The following is a 27,480-nucleotide window of genomic DNA, read 5'->3' as shown; positions in this document are numbered from 1 at the left end:
ATCAGAAGAAGAGAAGGTTCTGCAAAATATTCAGCCTGCTGTGTAAACTCGTCTGCCACTTGGGCCATATGATCCAGCGGACCCAAGGTACTTAAAGTGGCAGCGGCAGATAGGGATGCCGTTTGGAGCCCTCCACAGATCATCGTGAGTAGGTGGCAGCACAGGCCCTTAGCGCTTTGGAGCGGGGCCCTGCCATCCTCCTCAGACAACTATACTTCTTTCGAGAGACAGCTTTTGACCTGCTGCCGGGCCTTAAGAGTGATTAAACACTTAGCCATGGGCCACCAAGTTACTGTGCTACTGCCGCGACCTGCATGGCTAAGTGTTGATGTACTTGACGGGGGAGAGGGGGCAGGCAGAGGATGAAGAAAAGCACAAGGACATAATACAGAAAAAGCTGGGGCCAGGTGGGACGCCTCACTCTGATGGACACACGGTGACCCCGACTCAAGCCCAGCGCGTTTATTATATACAGCTAAGGTTAAGGAAGGGATGGGAGTCTTCTCAGAGCTTGAAACTTGCTGGCAACAGCAATCTCCCGAAGGCCGGTTTGTACCCAGACATCTGTGCTAAATTACAAGCAGCCATGTGCTCTTTATTTGCTTCTCTGCCCTTGGCAGATTGCGACTCAGACAACCGTGGCTTGGCCGATGCTTTCCACCATAGGGCCTGCCTCAGGTTTGGCCACGAGTCCGGGTCAGATCCAGCTCTCTCCTCTACAGGAGCTGCACATCGTCAACTGGGCAGCTATCTGACCCACCGAGCCAGAAAACTCGGTCTTCACAACTGCACTTCATCATCAAGTGCAAGGGGTATACAGTGATCGTGCCTAAGCAGGTCCTCAAGGCACGGGTAAGTTTCATGAAGATTTGGTCCAGATGTCCATAGTCCCCAGTCCTGCTACATTGTCTTCTTTCTCCCAGCCTGCACCTATGGCGTCACGGGCAGTTCCCTAAGTTCAATTCACAGAGGAAGGGAAAACGCGGGCTTCACTTAAAATGGTTCCGCACAATGCGCACGCACCACCAGCACGTGGACAGCTGAAGCGATACAGCCCCTCACTCGGTCAGCCCTGAATGACCGCGGTGAGGGGAAATCTTCCCAGTGAGCAGAACTTCCGGCAGTGCTCCTGGCTGTTTGCTTGGCCTCAAAGGAGAAATAGCCAGATGTGCGATCACGTACTGGTTTATGGGCCTCGGACAATGGTTTGGCCGGTTGGTCAGCGACTTGGAAGGCACATGATAGGCACGTCGTCCTCACTGAATGAGCAAGAAATGCAAAGATATTAATTAGTGTCTCATGTGAATGCTCCCCAAAGAGTAACATCAGAAGAGGAGGATTTTATTAATGAAGTGGATGGAAGGACCTGTTCTGTCAGTCTCTTTCCTCAGCCATCCCTGTCAACCAATGACTCATGGACAAAGAGGCCATGGTGACAGGAATGAAGGTTATGCATTACTCAGCAATATGGATTTCCACTCACCAAGGTCGACCTACCTAAGGCTGCTGCTGAGTGCCCAGTCTTCCACCGGCAGACACTGACACTGACTTCCACAGATGACGCCACTCTCCAGGGCGATCGGCTAGACAGCTACCTCAGAGAAGGGGCAGCTTTTTATTCTTCCTGGAATAGACATTGACTCTGGATGTGGATTTTCCTTTTAGGCACCCGATGTTTCTTCCAGAATTATCATCTGTGTCCTTAAAGAATGCTTAACCATGGTTATGGTATTCCACACAATATTCCTTCTGATCGAGGAACTCCCATCACAAGAAAAGAAGTGCAGAACAAGGGACTTCTTAGCCTAAAATCATGAGCCAATTTCTCACCAGATATCTCTCCTCCACCCTCTCTCTCTCTCTCTCCCTCTTTCCCTGTATCCCTCCCTCTCCCTCCCTCCCCACCTCTCTTCCTCTCTCATTATAATTTTATTATTCTATTGGTTCTCTGAAGGCACCTGGTGACCACTGAAGGACCAGATGAAGAAACCATCTGTGGAACTAGACAAAGCCTTAAATCAGGCAAACATACTGATAAACCACACGCCTGCATTTGACTTAACTTCTGAAAATTCAAGGTGCTGAATTTCGAACATGTACAGATAAGGACTTAAGTCAATTTCCTTCACCTTCAGTTATTGGTCGTGTGATACATAATCATGTTTCTCTAATAAATATATTACAGTATCCTTAATATGTAGATAGTACATTAGCAAGAGGTATAATCTCAATCTTAGGCTGTTTCCAGGTATGAAACTGCATAGTCATGCTGGACTAGAATACGCAGAAGCGCACTTTGCTCAGTGTAGTCCTACAGGCATTGCAATATTTGACCCTCCAATTGGCTGTGGCAGGAAATTCTTTTCTGGATGAGACGGTGGTTGCCATCGCCTATAATCACACCTCGAGCAATGGGCTTTATGCGCTAGACTTTTAGGTCCCGAAGCTTGTGCAAGTGCGTAAGCCACCAGATAAGGTTTTCTTCTGAAAGAATTATCTTCTATGACATGGCCCCATCCAGAGGATGGACGGTATCTCCACTTATTAAGATCATCTTGTATGACATAAGTTAGGATTTTAATATTTACCCCACAGTATCACTTCCTAGATACAGGATAGAAACCTAATATATGCCAAATATAATGCAAGACACATTACAGGCATGTGTAACCCTCATGAACCTCAAAACCACGCAGGTACCAACTGTCAGGGGCCCGGAAGAATACCCAGATAGAAGCAAAATATAGTGGTGGGTGAGAATATAAAAATATTTTTTAATTAAGTTTCTTGGAGTAACACTGGGTAATACAATTATATGAGAATATAAAAATATTTGAGGAAAGGGTTCACAAAACAGTAATTGGATGTTGTAACTAGTGGATTTTGGCCCAACATTTGCATTGACATTAAAAGTTGAATGCAGTTCTAGCCCATAAAAATAAAAAAAAAGAAATCTTACCATTTGTGACAACATGGATGGTCCTAGACAGACAGTATTCCGCTAAATGAAATAAGTCAGGCAGACAAAGACAAATACCGTATCATCTTGCTTACATGTAGAATCTGAAGAACAAAATCAATGAACAAATGAAACAGAAAGAGACTAGAGCTGCCGAGAACAAACGCACGATTGCAAGATGGGAGGGAGGTTGGGGGCCGGGTGTCAAAGGTGAAGGGATTAAGAAGTACAGATTGGTAGTTACAAAATAGTCACGGGAATGTGAAGTACAGCAAAATGTACTTCAGTAATATTGTATAATGCCAGGTGAGTACTAGACTCGTTGGGGAGGATCACACTGTAAATTACATAAGTATCGAACCACTGTGCTGGATACCTAAAACTAATATAAAATAACATTGAAGGTCAACTGTAATTGAAAAATAAAAATACGATAAATTCTTTAAGTAAAATAAAAGTCGAATGTAATTCACATTTCAGTTAGCCGTTCTCTCACTCTCACGTACAGTTTGTAGGGAATAGCACCCTATGACATCTAAACAGAATCCAGAAAAGCAAGGAAAATTTAGTTACAGAACATATATTGAAAGCATGACAGGAATAATGTAGCATGAACGTCTTTTAAAATAGAATAAATCGATGTTCGAATTCTCACCAAATAAGAAAGTGAAAAATTTTGAATGACACGCACACACAAGGCCTAGCATGTTCAACACAGATTTTAGTTGATTACACCAGAAATCATCCCATCACAGGGCAATACACACTTTCATATACTGCAAGTAAGACTACATTTGGTACGGTAATTTCAAGGGAAATTTAAAGATATCAATTAAGTTCATAATATACATACTGTACATAGTCTCAAAACCCAAAAGTTAACTTTTGGTCAATGTGTTATACACAGAAACAAAAATCCCACAAGTTGAAGATGCTCATAGATAAAACACAGATGTTCGGAAATATCTAAGAATGAGATATTAGAAATAAACATTTTGAATCCAAAATGTACTATATAGACTTAACAATGAAAGTCCTTATACGGTAGACACAAGATTTTAAGTGAAAACAAGCTAGTTATATAATATATACATTATGATTCCATTTCTGTCTGACATTTCTATGTAACTAGAAACATTACAGATGCACGAAATCTTCTCAGGAATTATGAGGACCAGATGTCAGTTAGAATTTAGAACGTGGGAGATTACGGAGTGATAACAGGCACTTGCCTTGAAAGAAAGTAACCCTGCCTGAGGGGTGTAGGTGGGTCTGTGAACACTTACGCTAACTGGATACAGGGTACGCTCTAGCTCACCTTACTTAGTCCAGGTCAAAACCCGAGTTCTGCCTAAGCTCCTTCGGGACATGGCCAGATGGGCGCCTGAGGGGTCTCCTCTCTAGAGGAGGCACCCATCCTTGTTTGTCTTTATGTCACCAACACAGGTTGGGATACCCGGGGGGGGGGGGGTTTGAGGAGGGGTGGGGGTTGGGGGGTTGGCAATTAACCACTGATTCGGCTTAAGAATTGTCTCTCCAAATGGCTCTTTTGACATAGGAGCCCTCTGTCCAATTATTTTCTTGAAATTTTAAGGTCTATGTTCCTCCTCCATTAGGAAGCTCCCTAAGGCAAATATAGGGAAAGGTCCCCTGAGCCAAATGTCTTAAATCGTATGTTGAAAAATTTTAAGAATGGCTTCTCACGGCATTCCAGAGTCAAGTTGACCCCAGGGAAACTCGATACTCTTTGTGAGCTTGAGCGGCCCACCTCCAGGGTAGGATGCCCTTCGAAAGGATCCTGGACCTCCCCTCTGTTAGAACTGTGTATAGGGGAGTGACAGGGTCCCCTAGACACACAGCACAGTCTCCATACATAGACACAAATCCTACTGTAGTGCCCCCTTGGGCCCGTATCTGTGCAAAGAGGCGGGGACAGGATAAGGTACTTGTGGCCCGACCGACTCTGGGAAAGAACGAGGAATACAAAAGCCATGAACTGTGAGAAGCTTAGAACCGTTACTCAAGAAAAAGATGAGAACCTAGTAGCTTTTGCAGCTGGCCGGAAGAATCCTTTAGGCGGCATACTAATGGAGACCTTACTTCCATTGCAGAGTAAGCTTTGTTAGGCCGGCATTTCATTAGCCAGTCAGCCCCCGATATGAGACGCAAGCTTCAAAAACTGCAAATGGGGCCACAGACTAACCAAAATCAATTACTACATATGGCCTTCATGGTCTGTAACACTTGAGATCCTGAAGAGGTGAAAGGAGAACATAATTAAAAAAGAAAATGACAATCCAGGATTATGGCTGTTGCAATTGGCCAGGCCCTTGGTACCCAACAAGCGTCCCTTAAGAGACTGGGGAATGAGAAATACATACACTGGCCACTGCCCCAGGTTCCTGATACAGAGGGACCAAATCCTGCTATTTTTTCTGAACGATGGGGTGATACTAGCGTCTTACACAGAGCTGCCAAGTGACTTGGCATTTCCTAAGTTGTAGGAGCACCTTTTGATCTAATGAGGTGACAATCGGTAGACTCCTGGATGAGATCTTGTCACCAAAAGGACCAAGTCCTGATTAGAAGCTCGGGACCTTGCTTCCCAAGCACCCTCCCAGGAATGCACAGGGTCTGGAGATGGATTTCATTGTCCAGCATGCCTATGCGGTGAAGCCATCAACCGCCAGTCTCAGGGAGCTTCTAGGCTGGTCGGTGAACCCCTGCAGCTGCTGAGGTTGGCACACCCGAAACAGCTCCCTGCCCCTTCCCGATCCCTTGCCTTACGCATCCCTTCCATTTGGCTCTTCCTGAGTTGTATCCTTCACAGTGAACCGGTATTTGTACAAATAAAGTGCCATCCTGCATTCTGCGAACCATCCTTGCAAACCGTTGAGGCTGAGGTTGCCTTGTGGAATGCCTGATTAACAGGCATCCACTAGGAAATGTGGAACTCTGCAACTTGGGACTGGCATCTGACGTGGGGGCAGTCTGGTGAGAATGAGCCTTCAATTCGTGGGGTCTGATGCTAACTCTGGATGTACGGTGACAGAATCGAGTGGAATTATAGGACACCGGTTGACGTCCAGAACACCGGAGAATCGTTTGGTGTGGAAAATGCAGACATCTGGTATCAGAAGTGTTTGGAGTAGGGTAAAACAAGTTGCTTTCTTTTATCCGTAAGACAGGCCTGAATGAAAGCAGCTATGGTTTTTACTGTTCTCATGTCTGCAGAATGATCTGAAGAGGAATACTTGTTATCATGGGGAAGTGTCTTTACACAAAATCATCGACTCCTTCAAGGAGGCAGCATAAAATCTTAAGACCGGGTGACAATTATTGAGTCCTTTACCTTTTTGCTCAGCTCAGAAACTGTGGAAGCTGTGGTGGGGGGCAGGAACTGATTTCCTATTTTCCACCTCTTGAGATAGAGCCCCAAGTGCTGTCCCCAGGAATCAATGAGAGAACAAGCGGCACTGACTTTCATGCCGGGCAAAATGCCTAGGGCCCCACTATACTCTTCAGGACCCAGAAAATTATTTTAACATCTTTTTGATCACCAGAGGAAAATCAAATCCTAGGTCAAAGAAATGGTTTCGTGTATAATAATGATAGATTGCCTTGAAATCAAAACAGTCACACGACTTTTTTTTTTTTTTTTTTTTTATGTAACAAGGTGCTCACGAAGACCAAGTGTGCCTAGGGGTAATAAAGGGTATAACATAGTCATGCTAAGGGTGGAGACACTGTTCAACATCCTTACCTCGGAACTGCTAGGACACCAGAGGCCCAGGACAGGAGGGAGCCAAGGGCTTGAGTGTGAGCCGGCCCCATTCAGAAGACATCAGAGGGAGGAGCAGGACCTTTGCCTGTGCCCCTGCTGCCCGCTTAAGCCACGGTGTGGAGGAAAGAGTGAAGGTAGGAAATATGTCAATCGAAAGCATGTGAACCGCGCTGCTCAAATTGCTAACATAACGAAGGTCAGGGCATAAGAAAGGCTCCTCTTTGTGGCACTAGCCTGGAAACTGAAAAGTTTGAACTTTCCAGTCCTGTATCAATGCCCGGATATACATCTGGACATGGATCAAAATTCCAGAGAACCCGCCGATTACTCCCGTGAGGGCTCACGTCTCCAGTCCACCTGATGTCCACCCGGCACCCATTATCCAGACCACCGGACATGACCAGACCTCCTGGCGTCCATCTTCTGGACCACCGGGCATCTGTTGTCCTGAGTGCCTGACATCATCCTGAGCTGGTCCGAGGGCTCACCATGTAGGACTGATGCTTCTCAAGAGTGTACTTTTCACTATAAAAACACTTCACTCTTCTTTCTTCTTTGGAACACTTCTGGGTTTTTTTCTAGCTGTGTCCCGAGATGGTCAATTCTAAGACCCTTGAATAAATCTTTATCATTTATTTCTAGCAAAGCCTCCAACACTGTCTGAGTTCAGCAGAGAGTATCAGACCTAGACTTAATACCTGGCTTAACTGCAGTTTTGACCTTCACCAGAAATGTAATCTTAATCAACCAGTCGGGAATTTTCTTGTCCACACCAATGAAGTAATCTATCCGGTGGGCCCTCTGCATCCCCCACTGGCGCGCTGCAGAGAGAAACCGCAAGCTCCGCTCTGTTGCCAAGGCCGGCAGCTGCGCTTCCTGGCCGCCGGCACAGAGGACACGCCTAACGGCGCCCCGCCCCAAGCAGAGCGGGCCCGGAGCAAACAGCGGCGCTGTGGCCACAGGCAAACGGCTGCTGTGGCCACAGGCAAACGGCTGCCTGAAGGGTCCCCGGGGGCTGCCGCCCAGAAACTACTGACGCGGAGAATTGCATCGAGCTAACACTGAGACAGACCCGAGCTACAGGGCTTAAAATGAAATAGGGGAAGAAAAGTACAGTGTAGAGCAGGCTTGGAAATCCCCCTAGCTGACTAACGGAAGTGAAACTTAACTTATTTCTCCTAAATGACGTTGAGAATCATGAAAGAAACTGAAGCGGTCTTCCTTAAATGGCATGAATCAGTCACTTTGCACCAGTCCCCTGCCTTCTGGAAATCCGCGCTGCAGTAGCCAGGTCCTCCTTTTCTCTTGACAAGCTGCTCTGCACTGTGGAGCCTCCGCGCTTCAGACTCCTTTCCAGTTATCAGTCTCCCTGTTTGCCAACGGGTAGTTTCTCTCTCGGTAGCATATTGCTGTCAAGGAAGGCTCTCGGAAAGTTCTCGAAACGGTTATTGTCTCCAGAAGTGGGATGCGAAGGAGACTCCTGATGAAACCCGGAGCTGCTGAGAAACTAACTGGTGCTGGTCGCCACTGAGCCCGTTGCACTGGCTGCTTTCCGTGGAGAATCCTGGACGTCCAAGGTAAATCTCAGGTCAGAGCTCAACTCTCTTTGTTTGGGGCTCTCTGATTTTATTGAGCCATCTTTGTTGAGGCTTTTCTGGTAAGTCCCCCTATTCTGTTGAAAATGAGGGACATGCAGGATTCCCTACATGTTGGAAGAGATGTTGAAAAAAGAGGTCCCTCAGAGTTTAGCTGCTTTAGAAAATCTCAAGGTACCGATGGGCCAAAACTGGGACCAGAATATCATGCCATCTGGGAAAATGGGTGAACGTTTGGATAATTTGGAATGTAGTCTCCACTATGAGGAACCCTTAACTCACATAAGATAGTCCACCTTAAGGGTGCCCCTAAAAAAGAGAGGATCCGTGATCTTCTGGGGGGCAAGAGGGTGTACTACTTTAATTGGTGCGATGAAACTTTTAAAAGATAAAATGACTCCAAAAAAGCTTCTCTAAAAGAATCCTATGGTGCATAAATAACAACAACAACCACAACGAATTCTTTAATGGACAGCTTTAACCACCTGAGCAGGTAACTTTAGCTAACTCCCTCTCCCAGAAACCCACTTTGACTCCAGCTTTTCTTTTGAGCTTTGTATTACTACTGTACCGGGCACTGGTTGACCTTTTTATTTTATTCTTTTTTTCTTTTTTAAAATATAGTCTATTGGGGGTAACATTGGTTAATACAATTATATAATTTCAGGTGTACATTAGTATTTGACATCTGTATATTCTATTGTGTGTTTACCACCCAAAGTCCAGTTTTCTTCAGCTACCATATATTGGATCCCCTTTACCCACTTCACCCTCCCCCTACCCCCCTATATTTGACCTTCTTTACTCTGCCTATCTCCCCCCTCCTCCCCCAACCCTCTGGTAACCACTAGTCCATTCTCCATGTCCATGAGTCTCTGTTTGTCCTGTTCATTTGTTGCTTTCAGGGTTATATCCCACATATAAGTGATATCATGTGACTTTCAACCTTTTCTGTCTGGCTTATTTCACTTAGCATGATTATCTCGAGGTCCATCGATGTTGTCCCAAATGGCCGTATTTCATCTCTTCTCATGGCTGAGTAATATTCCATCGTATATATGTGCCGCAGCTTCTTTAGCCAATCGTCTATCGTAGGGACACTTCGGTTGCTTCCATGTCCTGGCTACTGTGAATAATGCCGCTATGAACATCGGTGTGCAAATATCTTTTCGGCTATGGGTTTTTTAAGTCTTTGGGGTAAATACCCAGTAGAGGGATTGGTGGATCATCTAGTAGATCACTTCTGTTTTCCATCCTGGCTGTACCAATTTGCAGTCCCACCAGCAGTGTCTGAGGGTTCCTTTTCCTCTGCAACCTCTCCAACACTTGTTATATAGTTGTCCTATTATACGAGATGGTATCTCATTGTGGTTCTGGTTTGCACTTCCCTAATAGCTAGCAACGTGGAGCCGCTTTTCATATATTTGTTGGCCATTTGTATGTCCTCTGGGGAGAAGTGTCTGTTCGGGCCCTCTGCCCATTTTTTGATTGGATTGTTTGGGTTTTGTTGTTACTGAGTCATAAGAGTTCTTTGTCTATTTTGGATATTAGACCCTTATTGGAGAGGTTGCTTGCAAATATAGTTTCCCATTCGGTTGGCTGTGTTTTTGCCTTGTCGACGTTTTCTTTGGCTGAGCAGAAGCTTTGTAGTTTGATGTAGTCCCATTTATTTATTTTTGCTTTTACTCCCCTTGCCTTGGAGGTCAAATTCATAAAATCCTCTTGAAGTCCAAGGTCCTTGAGTTTAGTTTCTGTGTTTTAATCTATGCATTTTTCTTATTTCAGGTCTTATATTCAGGTCCTTACTCCATTTTGAGTTAATTTTGGTGTGTGGTGATAGACAACAGTCTAGTTTGATTCTTCTGCAGGTGGCTTTCCAGTTTTCCAGCACTATTTATTAAAGAGGCTTTCCTTTCTCCACTGTATGTTTTTGACGTTTTTGTAGAAAATTATTTGCCATATAAACATGGGTTTGCTTTTGGACTCTCGATTCTGTTCCACTTCTCTGTGTGTCTGTTTTGCTGCCAATACCATGCCATTTTGATTACTGTCGCTTTGAAGTTGGGCAGAGTGATGCCTCCAGCCTCATTCTTTTTTCTCAGGACGGCTTTGGCAATTCGGGGTCTTTGGCTTCCATACGGAGCTGATGATTTTTTTGTTCTATGTCTTTAAAACATGGTGATGGGGTTTCGATGAGGGTTGCATTAAACCTGTGTAATGCTTTAGATAATATGGTCTTTTTTAACTATGTTGATGCCTCCAATCCAAGACCACGGAATATTTTTCCATTTCCTTGTATCTTCTTCAATTTCTTTTGGTAGGGTCATGTAGTTTTCGTTAGATAAGTCCTTCACGTGTTCCGTTAAATTTATTCCTAGGCATTTTATTTATTTTTGTTGCAATAGCAAAAGGAATGATTTTTTCTACTTCTCTTTCTGACACTTCATTATTAGATTATAGGAACGCTATGGATTTTTGAACATCGCTTTTGTATCCAGAAACTTTACTGTATTTGCGTATTGCTTTTAGTAGCGGTCTTTTGTAGTCTTCGGGGTATTCTATATAGAGAATCATTTCATCCGCAAATAGTGACAGTTTGACTTCTTCATTTCGTACTTGGATGTCATCCGAGCTCCGACCGACCAAACCCTGACGCCGAAAACGCGAAAACGCCGTGTTGCCGGGTCCAAGCGGGGCCGGAAAAGGGGCGAAGGGTGGCGCGGGGCTGGAGAAACGGTCCGCTCTGAGAATGCGTGTTTTAGAGGAGCGAACGGTGTTGTCACTGAGAAAACGCCCCAGGCTGAAAGCAAACGCTGTTCCCCGACACCAATAGCGCCAGCCCCACTCACAAATCCAAGTGCCACACCCGCAGCAGGGGCCCGGCGCCCGCAGCGCTGCTGGGCATTTGAGACCAGTCCCGGGAAACCAGCGGTATGCGGACCCTGTTAGGACCGGAGAACCTAGGGGTTCTCCACTGGGAGCTTTGCCTTGACCCGCACTGTGAAGGAGAGATGAGGAACCCGCGGTTTCGTGCCACTAGCGCTGTTGCTCTGGAAAATGTCTCACCCCGAGCAAGTAGCCGCGAGTCCAGTGAGAAACCGCTCCGCACCGGCGCGACCAAGAAACGCAGCGTTCGACCCAACGCGTGGGCTGGGCCCCCGACGCTGGCGGTCAGGCGGAGAGCCGGCCGAAACTTACACCCATCAGAGACACACGACAAAATGCAGTCCTCCTAGCTCTAGAAGGAACGAATTCAACAAATGCAGTCAAGGGCAACTAGCCAAGCTGCCGGCGAGACACGTTCGGGTGACAAAACGATCCAGAAAAACGCCGGGCGAGACGGAGATCACGGATCTACTGCAGCGTCCAGAGCTCATATTTGAACGCGGAAACGGCAAGTACTAAGCGACGGGAACTGTAAGAAGAAACTTCAGGTCAAAGATACCCGAACATCGACAAAGAACTCCGAGGACACACTAAAGCACTTTTATGACTTAACTGAGAGTGTTTGCCCGGGGATACGTCCAAAAGGCCGCCGCTGCTGTCCCAGGGTTGCAAAATGAACCCTGCAGAGCGCAGGGAGCGGCTGGCGGCGCTGGGACCGCGACGACAGCGCGGCGCTCACTGCGAGCAGTCAGCCGTCCCTCCAGCGCCCTCTAGAGCTCCGAGCCGCCGCCCACATGACTGTAGCAAATCCGGACTCGTTGACGCACACGGACCGGGCAAGCGCCCGAACGCGGTCAAGGGCGCTGCACCTGCTCCGTTGACTGGCGGCCGGCCGTGCTTCCGAAGCGGAGCTCACTCCCGGCTCTTAAAACGTAGCGGTGCTGCTGCAGACAGGCCGTGGACCTGGGGAACGAAGGCGCCCGAGCCGAGGCAACGCCATCTCCGTACGACATGAAAAACGCAGAAGGCAACGATCGCTATGGAGGCGATGCCAAATTTTATTTTTATATACCACAAACTGATAGAAATCAAACATTAGAGAAGAAAATTCAAACTAACTGAACCCGATTAGTTAAATCTCCAAACATTTAAAAATGGATGAGCGGTCGTCTAAAAGTCTGCCGCTGCGATCCGCGGGGCTCGTCCTCGCGCACGGAGGTCCGACAGCAGCAGCCGCAACGTGTGGACGGCGCGACCAATCCACTGCAGGCAGCCTGCGAAGACACGGTGCTGGCGCCCCGACGCGGTCACCGGAGGTCCGCCGGGCTCTGAAGCGTGCGCGCGGTCCCAAGGCTCGGTGTCCTGCCGTCCGTCTCGGTCGTCGGACCGCGTGGCCGCGGGAAGCTGCTGCAGGAACGCCGTTTCCTCTGCGGGCTCCGTCTCTCCCGCCGGTGCCTCTGGCGTCTTCTGCGTCCGCGGCCAGAGGCTCGGACCGCCCTGGGCTGGGCTTGGTTCCCCAGTGCTCAGGTCTGCCATCAATAATCTGTATCGCTCAAAGACCGAGGGCAGCTGCCAGCAAGGACTGGAAAGCAGATTCCCGTCGTAGTCACCGCGGTGGCACGAGAATTCTCCCAGGACCGGGTACAGAGGGAGCGGCCACGGCCCCGAATCGTCGGAGGTCAGGATCGACGGAGGCCGGGCCTCTGGCGCCACGTCTGCGGAGTCCCAAGCCTTCTTCGCAGCGTCGAGCAAACGCTGCTCCATCGCGGACACCTCGGACCAGCAGGACAGCAGCGATCGCACTGATGCCGGAGGCAAAGTGTGCAGCAGGACCAGCAACCGGCGTATATATGCCGTCCCCGGGCATGGGCGGATGCCACCAGAGGCCTCAAACGGGCTGATTCAAAAACGGAGTTCCCCGCCCACAACGGCGCCCAGAGCGGGGCTCCCAGGAACACGATAGAGGAAATCGTCAGGCGCGACGAAATACGGAAACTCCTCGAGACCGAGACCGAGACCGAGACCGAGACCGAGACCGAAACCGTAGCGCACCGGATACCCTTCCGGATACACACACGTAGCGGGGACAAACAAGCCGACGAGCAACCGGACGTTCAGCGAACCGCGTAGAGCGCGAACGCTGCAGAGCGCAGGGAGCGGCTGGCGGTGCCGGGACCGCGCCGACAGCGCGGCGCTCACTGCGAGCAGTCAGCCGTCCCGCCGGCGCCCTCTCGACCTCTGACCCGCCGCCCACATTGCTGTAGCAAATCCGGACTCGTTGCCGCACACGGACCGGGCAAGCGCCCGAACGCGGTCAAGGGCGCTGCACCTGCTCCGTTTGCGGGCGGCCGGCCGTGCTTCCGAAGCGGAGCTCACTCCCGGCTCTTAAAACGTAGCGGTGCTGCTGCGGACAGGCCGTGGACCTGGGGAACGAAGGCGCCCGAGCCGAGGCAACGCCATCTCCGTACGACATGAAAAACGCAGAAGGCAACGATCGCTATGGAGGCGATGCCAAATTTTATTTTTATATACCACAAACTGATAGAAATCAAACATTAGAGAAGAAAATTCAAACTAACTGAACCCGATTAGTTAAATCTCCAAACATTTAAAAATGGATGAGCGGTCGTCTAAAAGTCTGCCGCTGCGATCCGCGGGGCTCGTCCTCGCGCACGGAGGTCCGACAGCAGCAGCCGCAACGTGTGGACGGCGCGACCAATCCACTGCAGGCAGCCTGCGAAGACACGGTGCTGGCGCCCCGACGCGGTCACCGGAGGTCCGCCGGGCTCTGAAGCGTGCGCGCGGTCCCAAGGCTCGGTGTCCTGCCGTCCGTCTCGGTCGTCGGACCGCGTGGCCGCGGGAAGCTGCTGCAGGAACGCCGTTTCCTCTGCGGGCTCCGTCTCTCCCGCCGGTGCCTCTGGCGTCTTCTGCGTCCGCGGCCAGAGGCTCGGACTGCCCTGGGCTGGGCTTGGTTCCCCAGTGCTCAGGTCTGCCATCAATAATCTGTATCGCTCAATAGACCGAGGGCAGCCGCCAGCCAGGAGTGGAAAGCAGTTTCCCGTCATAGTCACCGCGGTGGCACGAGAATTCTCCCAGGACAGGGTACAGAGGGAGCGGCCACGGCCCCGAATCGTCGGAGGTCAGGATCGACGGAGGCCGGGCCTCTGGCGCCACGTCTGCGGAGTCCCAAGCCTTCTTCGCAGCGTCGAGAGAACACTGCTCCATCGCGGACACCTCGGACCAGCAGGACAGCAGCGATCGCACTGATGCCGGAGGCAAAGTGTGCAGCAGGACCAGCAACCGGCGTATATATGCCGTCCCCGGGCATGGGCGGATGCCACCAGAGGCCTCAAACGGGCTGATTCAAAAACGGAGTTCCCCGCCCACAACGGCGCCCAGAGCGGGGCTCCCAGGAACACGATAGAGGAAATCGTCAGGCGCGACGAAATACGGAAACTCCTCGAGACCGAGACCGAGACCGAGACCGAGACCGAGACCGAAACCGTAGCGCACCGGATACCCTTCCGGATACACACACGTAGCGGGGACAAACAAGCCGACGAGCAACCGAACGTTCAGCGAACCGCGTAGAGCGCGAACGCTGCAGAGCGCAGGGAGCGGCTGGCGGTGCCGGGACCGCGCCGACAGCGCGGCGCTCACTGCGAGCAGTCAGCCGTCCCGCCGGCGCCCTCTCGACCTCTGACCCGCCGCCCACATTGCTGTAGCAAATCCGGACTCGTTGCCGCACACGGACCGGGCAAGCGCCCGAACGCGGTCAAGGGCGCTGCACCTGCTCCGTTTGCGGGCGGCCGGCCGTGCTTCCGAAGCGGAGCTCACTCCCGGCTCTTAAAACGTAGCGGTGCTGCTGCGGACAGGCCGTGGACCTGGGGAACGAAGGCGCCCGAGCCGAGGCAACGCCATCTCCGTACGACATGAAAACCGCAAAACGCAACGTTCGTTATAGAGGCAGGCGATGCGGGAGAGACAGACTCCGCAGAGGAAACGCCGTTCTTGCAGCAGCTTCCCACGGTCACTCGGTCCGACGATCCAGAAGGACGGCAGGACACCAGCTTTGGGACCGCACGCACTCGTCAGCGCGGCGGACCCTACCTGAGGTGAACGCGTGGGGACGCCAGCGCCGTGTCTTCTCGGGCGGCCCGCAGTTTGGTCCCGCCGTCCACACGTTGCTGCGGCGGCTGTCGGACCTGCGTGCGCGAGAACGAGCCAGTACGCGGTGTCCTCTGCGGGCCACGTTTCTCTCGCCGCTGAAGCGATCGTTGCCTTCTGCGTTTTTCATGTCGTACGGAGATGGCGTTGCCTCGGCTCGGGCGCCTTCGTTCCCCAGGTCCACGGCCTGTCCGCAGCAGCACCGCTACGTTTTAAGAGCCGGGAGTGAGCTCCGCTTCGGAAGCACGGCCGGCCGCCCGCAAACGGAGCAGGTGCAGCGCCCTTGACCGCGTTCGGGCGCTTGCCCGGTCCGTGTGCGGCAACGAGTCCGGATTTGCTACAGCAATGTGGGCGGCGGGTCAGAGGTCGAGAGGGCGCCGGCGGGACGGCTGACTGCTCGCAGTGAGCGCCGCGCTGTCGGCGCGGTCCCGGCACCGCCAGCCGCTCCCTGCGCTCTGCAGCGTTCGCGCTCTACGCGGTTCGCTGAACGTCCGGTTGCTCGTCGGCTTGTTTGTCCCCGCTACGTGTGTGTATCCGGAAGGGTATCCGGTGCGCTACGGTTTCGGTCTCGGTCTCGGTCTCGGTCTCGGTCTCGAGGAGTTTCCGTATTTCGTCGCGCCTGACGATTTCCTCTATCGTGTTCCTGGGAGCCCCGCTCTGGGCGCCGTTGTGGGCGGGGAACTCCGTTTTTGAATCAGCCCGTTTGAGGCCTCTGGTGGCATCCGCCCATGCCCGGGGACGGCATATATACGCCGGTTGCTGGTCCTGCTGCACACTTTGCCTCCGGCATCAGTGCGATCGCTGCTGTCCTGCTGGTCCGAGGTGTCCGCGATGGAGCAGTGTTCTCTCGACGCTGCGAAGAAGGCTTGGGACTCCGCAGACGTGGCGCCAGAGGCCCGGCCTCCGTCGATCCTGACCTCCGACGATTCGGGGCCGTGGCCGCTCCCTCTGTACCCGGTCCTGGGAGAATTCTCGTGCCACCGCGGTGACTACGACGGGAATCTGCTTTCCAGTCCTTGCTGGCAGCTGCCCTCGGTCTATGAGCGATACAGATTATTGATGGCAGACCTGAGCACTGGGGAACCAAGCCCAGCCCAGGGCAGTCCGAGCCTCTGGCCGCGGACGCAGAAGACGCCAGAGGCACCGGCGGGAGAGACGGAGCCCGCAGAGGAAACGGCGTTCCTGCAGCAGCTTCCCGCGGCCACGCGGTCCGACGACCGAGACGGACGGCAGGACACCGAGCCTTGGGACCGCGCGCACGCTTCAGAGCCCGGCGGACCTCCGGTGACCGCGTCGGGGCGCCAGCACCGTGTCTTCGCAGGCTGCCTGCAGTGGATTGGTCGCGCCGTCCACACGTTGCGGCTGCTGCTGTCGGACCTCCGTGCGCGAGGACGAGCCCCGCGGATCGCAGCGGCAGACTTTTAGACGACCGCTCATCCATTTTTAAATGTTTGGAGATTTAACTAATCGGGTTCAGTTAGTTTGAATTTTCTTCTCTAATGTTTGATTTCTATCAGTTTGTGGTATATAAAAATAAAATTTGGCATCGCCTCCATAGCGATCGTTGCCTTCTGCGTTTTTCATGTCGTACGGAGATGGCGTTGCCTCGGCTCGGGCGCCTTCGTTCCCCAGGTCCACGGCCTGTCTGCAGCAGCACCGCTACGTTTTAAGAGCCGGGAGTGAGCTCCGCTTCGGAAGCACGGCCGGCCGCCAGTCAACGGAGCAGGTGCAGCGCCCTTGACCGCGTTCGGGCGCTTGCCCGGTCCGTGTGCGTCAACGAGTCCGGATTTGCTACAGTCATGTGGGCGGCGGCTCGGAGCTCTAGAGGGCGCTGGAGGGACGGCTGACTGCTCGCAGTGAGCGCCGCGCTGTCGTCGCGGTCCCAGCGCCGCCAGCCGCTCCCTGCGCTCTGCAGGGTTCATTTTGCAACCCTGGGACAGCAGCGGCGGCCTTTTGGACGTATCCCCGGGCAAACACTCTCAGTTAAGTCATAAAAGTGCTTTAGTGTGTCCTCGGAGTTCTTTGTCGATGTTCGGGTATCTTTGACCTGAAGTTTCTTCTTACAGTTCCCGTCGCTTAGTACTTGCCGTTTCCGCGTTCAAATATGAGCTCTGGACGCTGCAGTAGATCCGTGATCTCCGTCTCGCCCGGCGTTTTTCTGGATCGTTTTGTCACCCGAACGTGTCTCGCCGGCAGCTTGGCTAGTTGCCCTTGACTGCATTTGTTGAATTCGTTCCTTCTAGAGCTAGGAGGACTGCATTTTGTCGTGTGTCTCTGATGGGTGTAAGTTTCGGCCGGCTCTCCGCCTGACCGCCAGCGTCGGGGGCCCAGCCCACGCGTTGGGTCGAACGCTGCGTTTCTTGGTCGCGCCGGTGCGGAGCGGTTTCTCACTGGACTCGCGGCTACTTGCTCGGGGTGAGACATTTTCCAGAGCAACAGCGCTAGTGGCACGAAACCGCGGGTTCCTCATCTCTCCTTCACAGTGCGGGTCAAGGCAAAGCTCCCAGTGGAGAACCCCTAGGTTCTCCGGTCCTAACAGGGTCCGCATACCGCTGGTTTCCCGGGACTGGTCTCAAATGCCCAGCAGCGCTGCGGGCGCCGGGCCCCTGCTGCGGGTGTGGCACTTGGATTTGTGAGTGGGGCTGGCGCTATTGGTGTCGGGGAACAGCGTTTGCTTTCAGCCTGGGGCGTTTTCTCAGTGACAACACCGTTCGCTCCTCTAAAACACGCATTCTCAGAGCGGACCGTTTCTCCAGCCCCGCGCCACCCTTCGCCCCTTTTCCGGCCCCGCTTGGACCCGGCAACACGGCGTTTTCGCGTTTTCGGAGTCAGGGTTTGGTCGGTCGGAGCTCGGATGACATCCAAGTACGAAATGAAGAAGTCAAACTGTCACTATTTGCGGATGAAATGATTCTCTATATAGAATACCCCGAAGACTACAAAAGACCGCTACTAAAAGCAATACGCAAATACAGTAAAGTTTCTGGATACAAAAGCGATGTTCAAAAATCCATAGCGTTCCTATAATCTAATAATGAAGTGTCAGAAAGAGAAGTAGAAAAAATCATTCCTTTTGCTATTGCAACAAAAATAAATAAAATGCCTAGGAATAAATTTAACAGAACACGTGAAGGACTTATCTAACGAAAACTACATGACCCTACCAAAAGAAATTGAAGAAGATACAAGGAAATGGAAAAATATTCCGTGGTCTTGGATTGGAGGCATCGACATAGTTAAAAAAGACCATATTATCTAAAGCATTACACAGGTTTAATGCAACCCTCATCGAAACCCCATCACCATGTTTTAAAGACATAGAACAAAAAAATCATCAGCTCCGTATGGAAGCCAAAGACCCCGAATTGCCAAAGCCGTCCTGAGAAAAAAGAATGAGGCTGGAGGCATCACTCTGCCCAACTTCAAAGCGACAGTAATCAAAATGGCATGGTATTGGCAGCAAAACAGACACACAGAGAAGTGGAACAGAATCGAGAGTCCAAAAGCAAACCCATGTTTATATGGCAAATAATTTTCTACAAAAACGTCAAAAACATACAGTGGAGAAAGGAAAGCCTCTTTAATAAATAGTGCTGGAAAACTGGAAAGCCACCTGCAGAAGAATCAAACTAGACTGTTGTCTATCACCACACACCAAAATTAACTCAAAATGGAGTAAGGACCTGAATATAAGACCTGAAATAAGAAAAATGCATAGATTAAAACACAGAAACTAAACTCAAGGACCTTGGACTTCAAGAGGATTTTATGAATTTGACCTCCAAGGCAAGGGGAGTAAAAGCAAAAATAAATAAATGGGACTACATCAAACTACAAAGCTTCTGCTCAGCCAAAGAAAACGTCGACAAGGCAAAAACACAACCAATCGAATGGGAAACTATATTTGCAAGCAACCTCTCCAATAAGGGTCTAATATCCAAAATAGACAAAGAACTCTTATGACTCAGTAACAACAAAACCCAAACAATCCAATCAAAAAATGGGCAGAGGGCCCGAACAGACACTTCTCCCCAGAGGACATACAAATGGCCAACAAATATATGAAAAGCGGCTCCACGTTGCTAGCTATTAGGGAAGTGCAAACCAGAACCACAATGAGATACCATCTCGTATAATAGGACAACTATATAACAAGTGTTGGAGAGGTTGCAGAGGAAAAGGAACCCTCAGACACTGCTGGTGGGACTGCAAATTGGTACAGCCAGGATGGAAAACAGAAGTGATCTACTAGATGATCCACCAATCCCTCTACTGGGTATTTACCCCAAAGACTTAAAAAACCCATAGCCGAAAAGATATTTGCACACCGATGTTCATAGCGGCATTATTCACAGTAGCCAGGACATGGAAGCAACCGAAGTGTCCCTACGATAGACGATTGGCTAAAGAAGCTGCGGCACATATATACGATGGAATATTACTCAGCCATGAGAAGAGATGAAATACTGCCATTTGGGACAACATCGATGGACCTCGAGATAATCATGCTAAGTGAAATAAGCCAGACAGAAAAGGTTGAAAGTCACATGATATCACTTATATGTGGGATATAACCCTGAAAGCAACAAATGAACAGGACATGGACATGGAGAATGGACTAGTGGTTACCAGAGGGTTGGGGGAGGAGGGGGGAGATAGGCAGAGTAAAGAAGGTCAAATATAGGGGGGTAGGGGGAGGGTGAAGTGGGTAAAGGGGATCCAATATATGGTAGCTGAAGAAAACTGGACTTTGGGTGGTAAACACACAATAGAATATACAGATGTCAAATACTAATGTACACCTGAAATTATATAATTGTATTAACCAATGTTACCCCCAATAGACTATATTTAAAAAAAGAAAAAAAGAATAAAATAAAAAGGTCAGCCAGTGCCAGGTACAGTAGTAATACAAAGCTCAAAAGAAAAGCTGGAGTCAAAGTGGGTTTCTGGGAGAGGGAGTTAGCTAAGGTTACCTGCTCAGGTGGTTAAAGCTGTCCATTAAAGAATTCGTTGTGGTTGTTGTTGTTATTTATGCACCATAGGATTCTTTTAGAGAAGCTTTTTTGGAGTCATTTTATCTTTTAAAAGTTTCATCGCACCAATTAAAGTAGTACACCCTCTTGCCCCCCAGAAGATCACGGATCCTCTCTTTTTTAGGGGCACCCTTAAGGTGGACTATCTTATGTGAGTTAAGGGTTCCTCATAGTGGAGAATACATTCCAAATTATCCAAACGTTCACCCATTTTCCCAGATGGCATGATATTCTGGTCCCAGTTTTGGCCCATCGGTACCTTGAGATTTTCTAAAGCAGCTAAACTCTGAGGGACCTCTTTTTTCAACATCTCTTCCAACACGTAGGGAATCCTGCATGTCCCTCATTTTCAACAGAATAGGGGGACTTACCAGAAAAGCCTCAACAAAGATGGCTCAATAAAATCAGAGAGCCCCAAACAAAGGGAGTTGAGCTCTGACCTGAGATTTACCTTGGACGTCCAGGATTCCCCACGGAAAGCAGCCAGTGCAACGGGCTCAGTGGCGACCAGCACCAGTTAGTTTCTCAGCAGCTCCGGGTTTCATCAGGAGTCTCCTTCGCATCCCACTTCTGGAGACAATAACCGTTTCGAGAACTTTCCGAGAGCCTTCCTTGACAGCAATATGCTACCGAGAGAGAAACTACCCGTTGGCAAACAGGGAGACTGATAACTGGAAAGGAGTCTGAAGCGCGGAGGCTCCACAGTGCAGAGCAGCTTGTCAAGAGAAAAGGAGGACCTGGCTACTGCAGCGCGGATTTCCAGAAGGCAGGGGACTGGTGCAAAGTGACTGATTCATGCCATTTAAGGAAGACCGCTTCAGTTTCTTTCATGATTCTCAACGTCATTTAGGAGAAATAAGTTAAGTTTCACTTCCGTTAGTCAGCTAGGGGGATTTCCAAGCCTGCTCTACACTGTACTTTTCTTCCCCTATTTCATTTTAAGCCCTGTAGCTCGGGTCTGTCTCAGTGTTAGCTCGATGCAATTCTCCGCGTCAGTAGTTTCTGGGCGGCAGCCCCCGGGGACCCTTCAGGCAGCCGTTTGCCTGTGGCCACAGCAGCCGTTTGCCTGTGGCCACAGCGCCGCTGTTTGCTCCGGGCCCGCTCTGCTTGGGGCGGGGCGCCGTTAGGCGTGTCCTCTGTGCCGGCGGCCAGGAAGCGCAGCTGCCGGCCTTGGCAACAGAGCGGAGCTTGCGGTTTCTCTCTGCAGCGCGCCAGTGGGGGATGCAGAGGGCCCACCGGATAGATTACTTCATTGGTGTGGACAAGAAAATTCCCGACTGGTTGATTAAGATTACATTTCTGGTGAAGGTCAAAACTGCAGTTAAGCCAGGTATTAAGTCTAGGTCTGATATTCTCTGCTGAACTCAGACAGTGTTGGAGGCTTTGCTAGAAATAAATGATAAAGATTTATTCAAGGGTCTTAGAATTGACCATCTCGGGACACAGCTAGAAAAAAACCCAGAAGTGTTCCAAAGAAGAAAGAAGAGTGAAGTGTTTTTATAGTGAAAAGTACACTCTTGAGAAGCATCAGTCCTACATGGTGAGCCCTCGGACCAGCTCAGGATGATGTCAGGCACTCAGGACAACAGATGCCCGGTGGTCCAGAAGATGGACGCCAGGAGGTCTGGTCATGTCCGGTGGTCTGGATAATGGGTGCCGGGTGGACATCAGGTGGACTGGAGACGTGAGCCCTCACGGGAGTAATCGGCGGGTTCTCTGGAATTTTGATCCATGTCCAGATGTATATCCGGGCATTGATACAGGACTGGAAAGTTCAAACTTTTCAGTTTCCAGGCTAGTGCCACAAAGAGGAGCCTTTCTTATGCCCTGACCTTCGTTATGTTAGCAATTTGAGCAGCGCGGTTCACATGCTTTCGATTGACATATTTCCTACCTTCACTCTTTCCTCCACACCGTGGCTTAAGCGGGCAGCAGGGGCACAGGCAAAGGTCCTGCTCCTCCCTCTGATGTCTTCTGAATGGGGCCGGCTCACACTCAAGCCCTTGGCTCCCTCCTGTCCTGGGCCTCTGGTGTCCTAGCAGTTCCGAGGTAAGGATGTTGAACAGTGTCTCCACCCTTAGCATGACTATGTTATACCCTTTATTACCCCTAGGCACACTTGGTCTTCGTGAGCACCTTGTTACATAAAAAAAAAAAAAAAAAAAAAAGTCGTGTGACTGTTTTGATTTCAAGGCAATCTATCATTATTATACACGAAACCATTTCTTTGACCTAGGATTTGATTTTCCTCTGGTGATCAAAAAGATGTTAAAATAATTTTCTGGGTCCTGAAGAGTATAGTGGGGCCCTAGGCATTTTGCCCGGCACGAAAGTCAGTGCCGCTTGTTCTCTCATTGATTCCTGGGGACAGCACTTGGGGCTCTATCTCAAGAGGTGGAAAATAGGAAATCAGTTCCTGCCCCCCACCACAGCTTCCACAGTTTCTGAGCTGAGCAAAAAGGTAAAGGACTCAATAATTGTCACCCGGTCTTAAGATTTTATGCTGCCTCCTTGAAGGAGTCGATGATTTTGTGTAAAGACACTTCCCCATGATAACAAGTATTCCTCTTCAGATCATTCTGCAGACATGAGAACAGTAAAAACCATAGCTGCTTTCATTCAGGCCTGTCTTACGGATAAAAGAAAGCAACTTGTTTTACCCTACTCCAAACACTTCTGATACCAGATGTCTGCATTTTCCACACCAAACGATTCTCCGGTGTTCTGGACGTCAACCGGTGTCCTATAATTCCACTCGATTCTGTCACCGTACATCCAGAGTTAGCATCAGACCCCACGAATTGAAGGCTCATTCTCACCAGACTGCCCCCACGTCAGATGCCAGTCCCAAGTTGCAGAGTTCCACATTTCCTAGTGGATGCCTGTTAATCAGGCATTCCACAAGGCAACCTCAGCCTCAACGGTTTGCAAGGATGGTTCGCAGAATGCAGGATGGCACTTTATTTGTACAAATACCGGTTCACTGTGAAGGATACAACTCAGGAAGAGCCAAATGGAAGGGATGCGTAAGGCAAGGGATCGGGAAGGGGCAGGGAGCTGTTTCGGGTGTGCCAACCTCAGCAGCTGCAGGGGTTCACCGACCAGCCTAGAAGCTCCCTGAGACTGGCAGTTGATGGCTTCACCGCATAGGCATGCTGGACAATGAAATCCATCTCCAGACCCTGTGCATTCCTGGGAGGGTGCTTGGGAAGCAAGGTCCCGAGCTTCTAATCAGGACTTGGTCCTTTTGGTGACAAGATCTCATCCAGGAGTCTACCGATTGTCACCTCATTAGATCAAAAGGTGCTCCTACAACTTAGGAAATGCCAAGTCACTTGGCAGCTCTGTGTAAGACGCTAGTATCACCCCATCGTTCAGAAAAAATAGCAGGGTTTGGTCCCTCTGTATCAGGAACCTGGGGCAGTGGCCAGTGTATGTATTTCTCATTCCCCAGTCTCTTAAGGGACGCTTGTTGGGTACCAAGGGCCTGGCCAATTGCAACAGCCATAATCCTGGATTGTCATTTTCTTTTTTAATTATGTTCTCCTTTCACCTCTTCAGGATCTCAAGTGTTACAGACCATGAAGGCCATATGTAGTAATTGATTTTGGTTAGTCTGTGGCCCCATTTGCAGTTTTTGAAGCTTGCGTCTCATATCGGGGGCTGACTGGCTAATGAAATGCCGGCCTAACAAAGCTTACTCTGCAATGGAAGTAAGGTCTCCATTAGTATGCCGCCTAAAGGATTCTTCCGGCCAGCTGCAAAAGCTACTAGGTTCTCATCTTTTTCTTGAGTAACGGTTCTAAGCTTCTCACAGTTCATGGCTTTTGTATTCCTCGTTCTTTCCCAGAGTCGGTCGGGCCACAAGTACCTTATCCTGTCCCCGCCTCTTTGCACAGATACGGGCCCAAGGGGGCACTACAGTAGGATTTGTGTCTATGGATGGAGACTGTGCTGTGTGTCTAGGGGACCCTGTCACTCCCCTATACACAGTTCTAACAGAGGGGAGGTCCAGGATCCTTTCGAAGGGCATCCTACCCTGGAGGTGGGCCGCTCAAGCTCACAAAGAGTATCGAGTTTCCCTGGGGTCAACTTGACTCTGGAATGCCGTGAGAAGCCATTCTTAAAATTTTTCAACATACGATTTAAGACATTTGGCTCAGGGGACCTTTCCCTATATTTGCCTTAGGGAGCTTCCTAATGGAGGAGGAACATAGACCTTAAAATTTCAAGAAAATAATTGGACAGAGGGCTCCTATGTCAAAAGAGCCATTTGGAGAGACAATTCTTAAGCCGAATCAGTGGTTAATTGCCAACCCCCCAACCCCCACCCCTCCTCAAACCCCCCCCCCCCCCGGGTATCCCAACCTGTGTTGGTGACATAAAGACAAACAAGGATGGGTGCCTCCTCTAGAGAGGAGACCCCTCAGGCGCCCATCTGGCCATGTCCCGAAGGAGCTTAGGCAGAACTCGGGTTTTGACCTGGACTAAGTAAGGTGAGCTAGAGCGTACCCTGTATCCAGTTAGCGTAAGTGTTCACAGACCCACCTACACCCCTCAGGCAGGGTTACTTTCTTTCAAGGCAAGTGCCTGTTATCACTCCGTAATCTCCCACGTTCTAAATTCTAACTGACATCTGGTCCTCATAATTCCTGAGAAGATTTCGTGCATCTGTAATGTTTCTAGTTACATAGAAATGTCAGACAGAAATGGAATCATAATGTATATATTATATAACTAGCTTGTTTTCACTTAAAATCTTGTGTCTACCGTATAAGGACTTTCATTGTTAAGTCTATATAGTACATTTTGGATTCAAAATGTTTATTTCTAATATCTCATTCTTAGATATTTCCGAACATCTGTGTTTTATCTATGAGCATCTTCAACTTGTGGGATTTTTGTTTCTGTGTATAACACATTGACCAAAAGTTAACTTTTGGGTTTTGAGACTATGTACAGTATGTATATTATGAACTTAATTGATATCTTTAAATTTCCCTTGAAATTACCGTACCAAATGTAGTCTTACTTGCAGTATATGAAAGTGTGTATTGCCCTGTGATGGGATGATTTCTGGTGTAATCAACTAAAATCTGTGTTGAACATGCTAGGCCTTGTGTGTGCGTGTCATTCAAAATTTTTCACTTTCTTATTTGGTGAGAATTCGAACATCGATTTATTCTATTTTAAAAGACGTTCATGCTACATTATTCCTATCAGGCTTTCAATATATGTTCTGTAACTAAATTTTCCTTGCTTTTCTGGATTCTGTTTAGATGTCATAGGGTGCTATTCCCTACAAACTGTAGGTGAGAGTGAGAGAACGGCTAACTGAAATGTGAATTACATTCGACTTTTATTTTACTTAAAGAATTTATCGTATTTTTATTTTTCAATTACAGTTGACCTTCAATGTTATTGTATATTAGTTTTAGGTATCCAGCACAGTGGTTCGATACTTATGTAATTTACAGTGTGATCCTCCCCAACGAGTCTAGTACTCACCTGGCATTATGCCCGGTTATACAATATTACTGAAGTACATTTTGCTGTACTTCACATTCCCGTGACTATTTTGTAAGTACCAATCTGTACTTCTTAAACCCTTCACCTTTGACACCCGGCCCCCATCCTCCCTCCCATCTTGCAATCGTGCGTTTGTTCTCGGCAGCTCTGAGTCTCTCTCTGTTTCATTTGTTCATTGATTTTGTTCTTCAGATTCTACATGTAAGCAAGATGATACGGTATTTGTCTTTGTCTGCCTGACTTATTTCATTTAGCGGAATACTGTCTGTCTAGGACCATCCATGTTGTCACAAATGGTAAGATTTCTTTTTTTTTATTTTTATGGGCTAGAACTGCATTCAACTTTTAATGTCAATGCAAATGTTGGGCCAAAATCCACTAGTTACAACATCCAATTACTGTTTTGTGAACGCTTTCCTCAAATATTTTTATATTCTCATATAATTGTATTAACCAATGTTACTCCAAGAAACTTAATTAAAAAATATTTTTATATTCTCACCCACCACTATATTTTGCTTCTATCTGGGTATTCTTCCGGGCCCCTGAACAGTTGGTACCTGCGTGGTTTTGAGGTTCATGTGGAGAAAAGATGGTAATATGTATGAGACCCAGGGTTTATGAGGGTTACACATGTCTGTAATGTGTCTTGCATTATATTTGGCATATATTAGGTTTCTATCCTGTATCTAGGAAGTGATACTGTGGGATAAATATTAAAATCCTAACTTATGTCATACAAGATGATCTTAATAAATGGAGATACCTTCCATCCTCTGGATGGGGCCATGTCATAGAAGACAATTCTTTCAGAAGAAAACCTTATCTGGTGGCTTACGCACTTGCACAAGCTTCGGGACCTAAAAGTCTAGCACATAAAGCCCATTGCTCGAGGTGTGATTATAGGCGATGGCAACCACCATCTCATCCAGAAAAGAATTTCCTGCCACAGCCAATTGGAGGGTCAAATATTGCAATGCCTCTAGGACTACACTGAGCAAAGTGCACTTCTGCGTATTCTAGTCCAGCATAACTATGCAGTTTCCTACCTGGAAACAGCCTAAGATTGAGATTATACCTCTTGCTAATGTACTATCTACATATTAAAGATACTGTAATATATTTATTAGAGAAACATGATTAGGTATCACACGACCAATAACTGAAGGTGAAGGAAATTGACTTAAGTCCTTATCTGTACATGTTCAAAATTCAGCACCTTGAATTTTCAGAAGTTAAGTCAAATACAGGCATGTGGTTTATCAGTATGTTTGCCTGATTTAAGGCTTTGTCTAGTTCCACAGATGGTTTCTTCATCTGGTCCTTCAGTGGTCATCAGGTGCCTTCAGAGAACCAATAGAATAATAAAATAATAATGAGAGAGGAAGAGAGGTGGGGAGGGAGGGAGAGGGAGAGATACAGGGAAAGAGGGAGAGAGAGAGAGAGAGGGTGGAGGAGAGATATCTGGTGAGAAATTGGCTCATGATTTTAGGCTAAGAAGTCCCTTGTTCTGCACTTCTTTTC

The 27,480-nt window shown here is 49.0% G+C and overlaps 2 protein-coding genes and 3 long non-coding RNA genes across 6 annotated transcripts; 2 read left to right on the top strand and 3 right to left on the bottom strand.

The window, feature by feature from the left end:
* Positions 1-447: 447 nt before the first annotated feature.
* On the bottom strand, positions 448-3,001 carry LOC118606786. Of its 2 annotated transcripts, XR_004952619.1 has the most exons (3): positions 2,960-3,001; positions 1,498-1,624; positions 448-1,259 (listed from the first exon to the last, which is right to left on the bottom strand). It is a non-coding gene; the product is annotated as an uncharacterized LOC118606786 (long non-coding RNA). The 2 variants fall into 2 exon arrangements; XR_004952618.1 differs by lacking the exon at positions 2,960-3,001 and having other exon boundaries at positions 1,498-1,842.
* A 3,455-nt stretch (positions 3,002-6,456) lies between these two features.
* On the bottom strand, positions 6,457-8,103 carry LOC118606787. The gene is made up of 2 exons (XR_004952620.1): positions 7,442-8,103; positions 6,457-6,846 (listed from the first exon to the last, which is right to left on the bottom strand). It is a non-coding gene; the product is annotated as an uncharacterized LOC118606787 (long non-coding RNA).
* Positions 8,104-12,394: 4,291 nt separating this feature from the next.
* LOC118606912 (annexin-2 receptor-like) lies at positions 12,395-12,988 on the bottom strand. Its single transcript, XM_036226293.1, has one exon. The coding sequence runs from the start codon at positions 12,986-12,988 to the stop codon at positions 12,395-12,397; it is 594 nt and encodes a 197-aa protein (XP_036082186.1).
* Positions 12,989-16,222: 3,234 nt separating this feature from the next.
* LOC118606911 (annexin-2 receptor-like) lies at positions 16,223-16,816 on the top strand. Its single transcript, XM_036226292.1, has one exon. It carries the CDS (start codon positions 16,223-16,225, stop codon positions 16,814-16,816), a length of 594 nt encoding a protein of 197 aa, XP_036082185.1.
* Positions 16,817-21,095: 4,279 nt separating this feature from the next.
* LOC118606770 lies at positions 21,096-22,743 on the top strand. Its single transcript, XR_004952607.1, has 2 exons — positions 21,096-21,757; positions 22,353-22,743. It is a non-coding gene; the product is annotated as an uncharacterized LOC118606770 (long non-coding RNA).
* The last annotated feature ends 4,737 nt before the right edge of the window (positions 22,744-27,480 follow it).

The sequence above is a fragment of the Rousettus aegyptiacus genome, unplaced genomic scaffold, assembly GCF_014176215.1.
Source record: "Rousettus aegyptiacus isolate mRouAeg1 unplaced genomic scaffold, mRouAeg1.p scaffold_m13_p_8, whole genome shotgun sequence".
NCBI classification, from domain to species: Eukaryota; Metazoa; Chordata; class Mammalia; order Chiroptera; family Pteropodidae; genus Rousettus; species Rousettus aegyptiacus.
Note: the sequence above shows the minus strand (reverse complement) of the source record. Positions and strands in the feature narration are given on the sequence as shown.

Bases quoted from the DNA above. Each gene is read 5' to 3' on its own strand.
- LOC118606912 (XM_036226293.1), bottom strand. From the start codon at position 12,988: ATGGAGCAGCGTTTGCTCGACGCTGCGAAGAAGGCTTGGGACTCCGCA.
- LOC118606911 (XM_036226292.1), top strand. From the start codon at position 16,223: ATGGAGCAGTGTTCTCTCGACGCTGCGAAGAAGGCTTGGGACTCCGCA.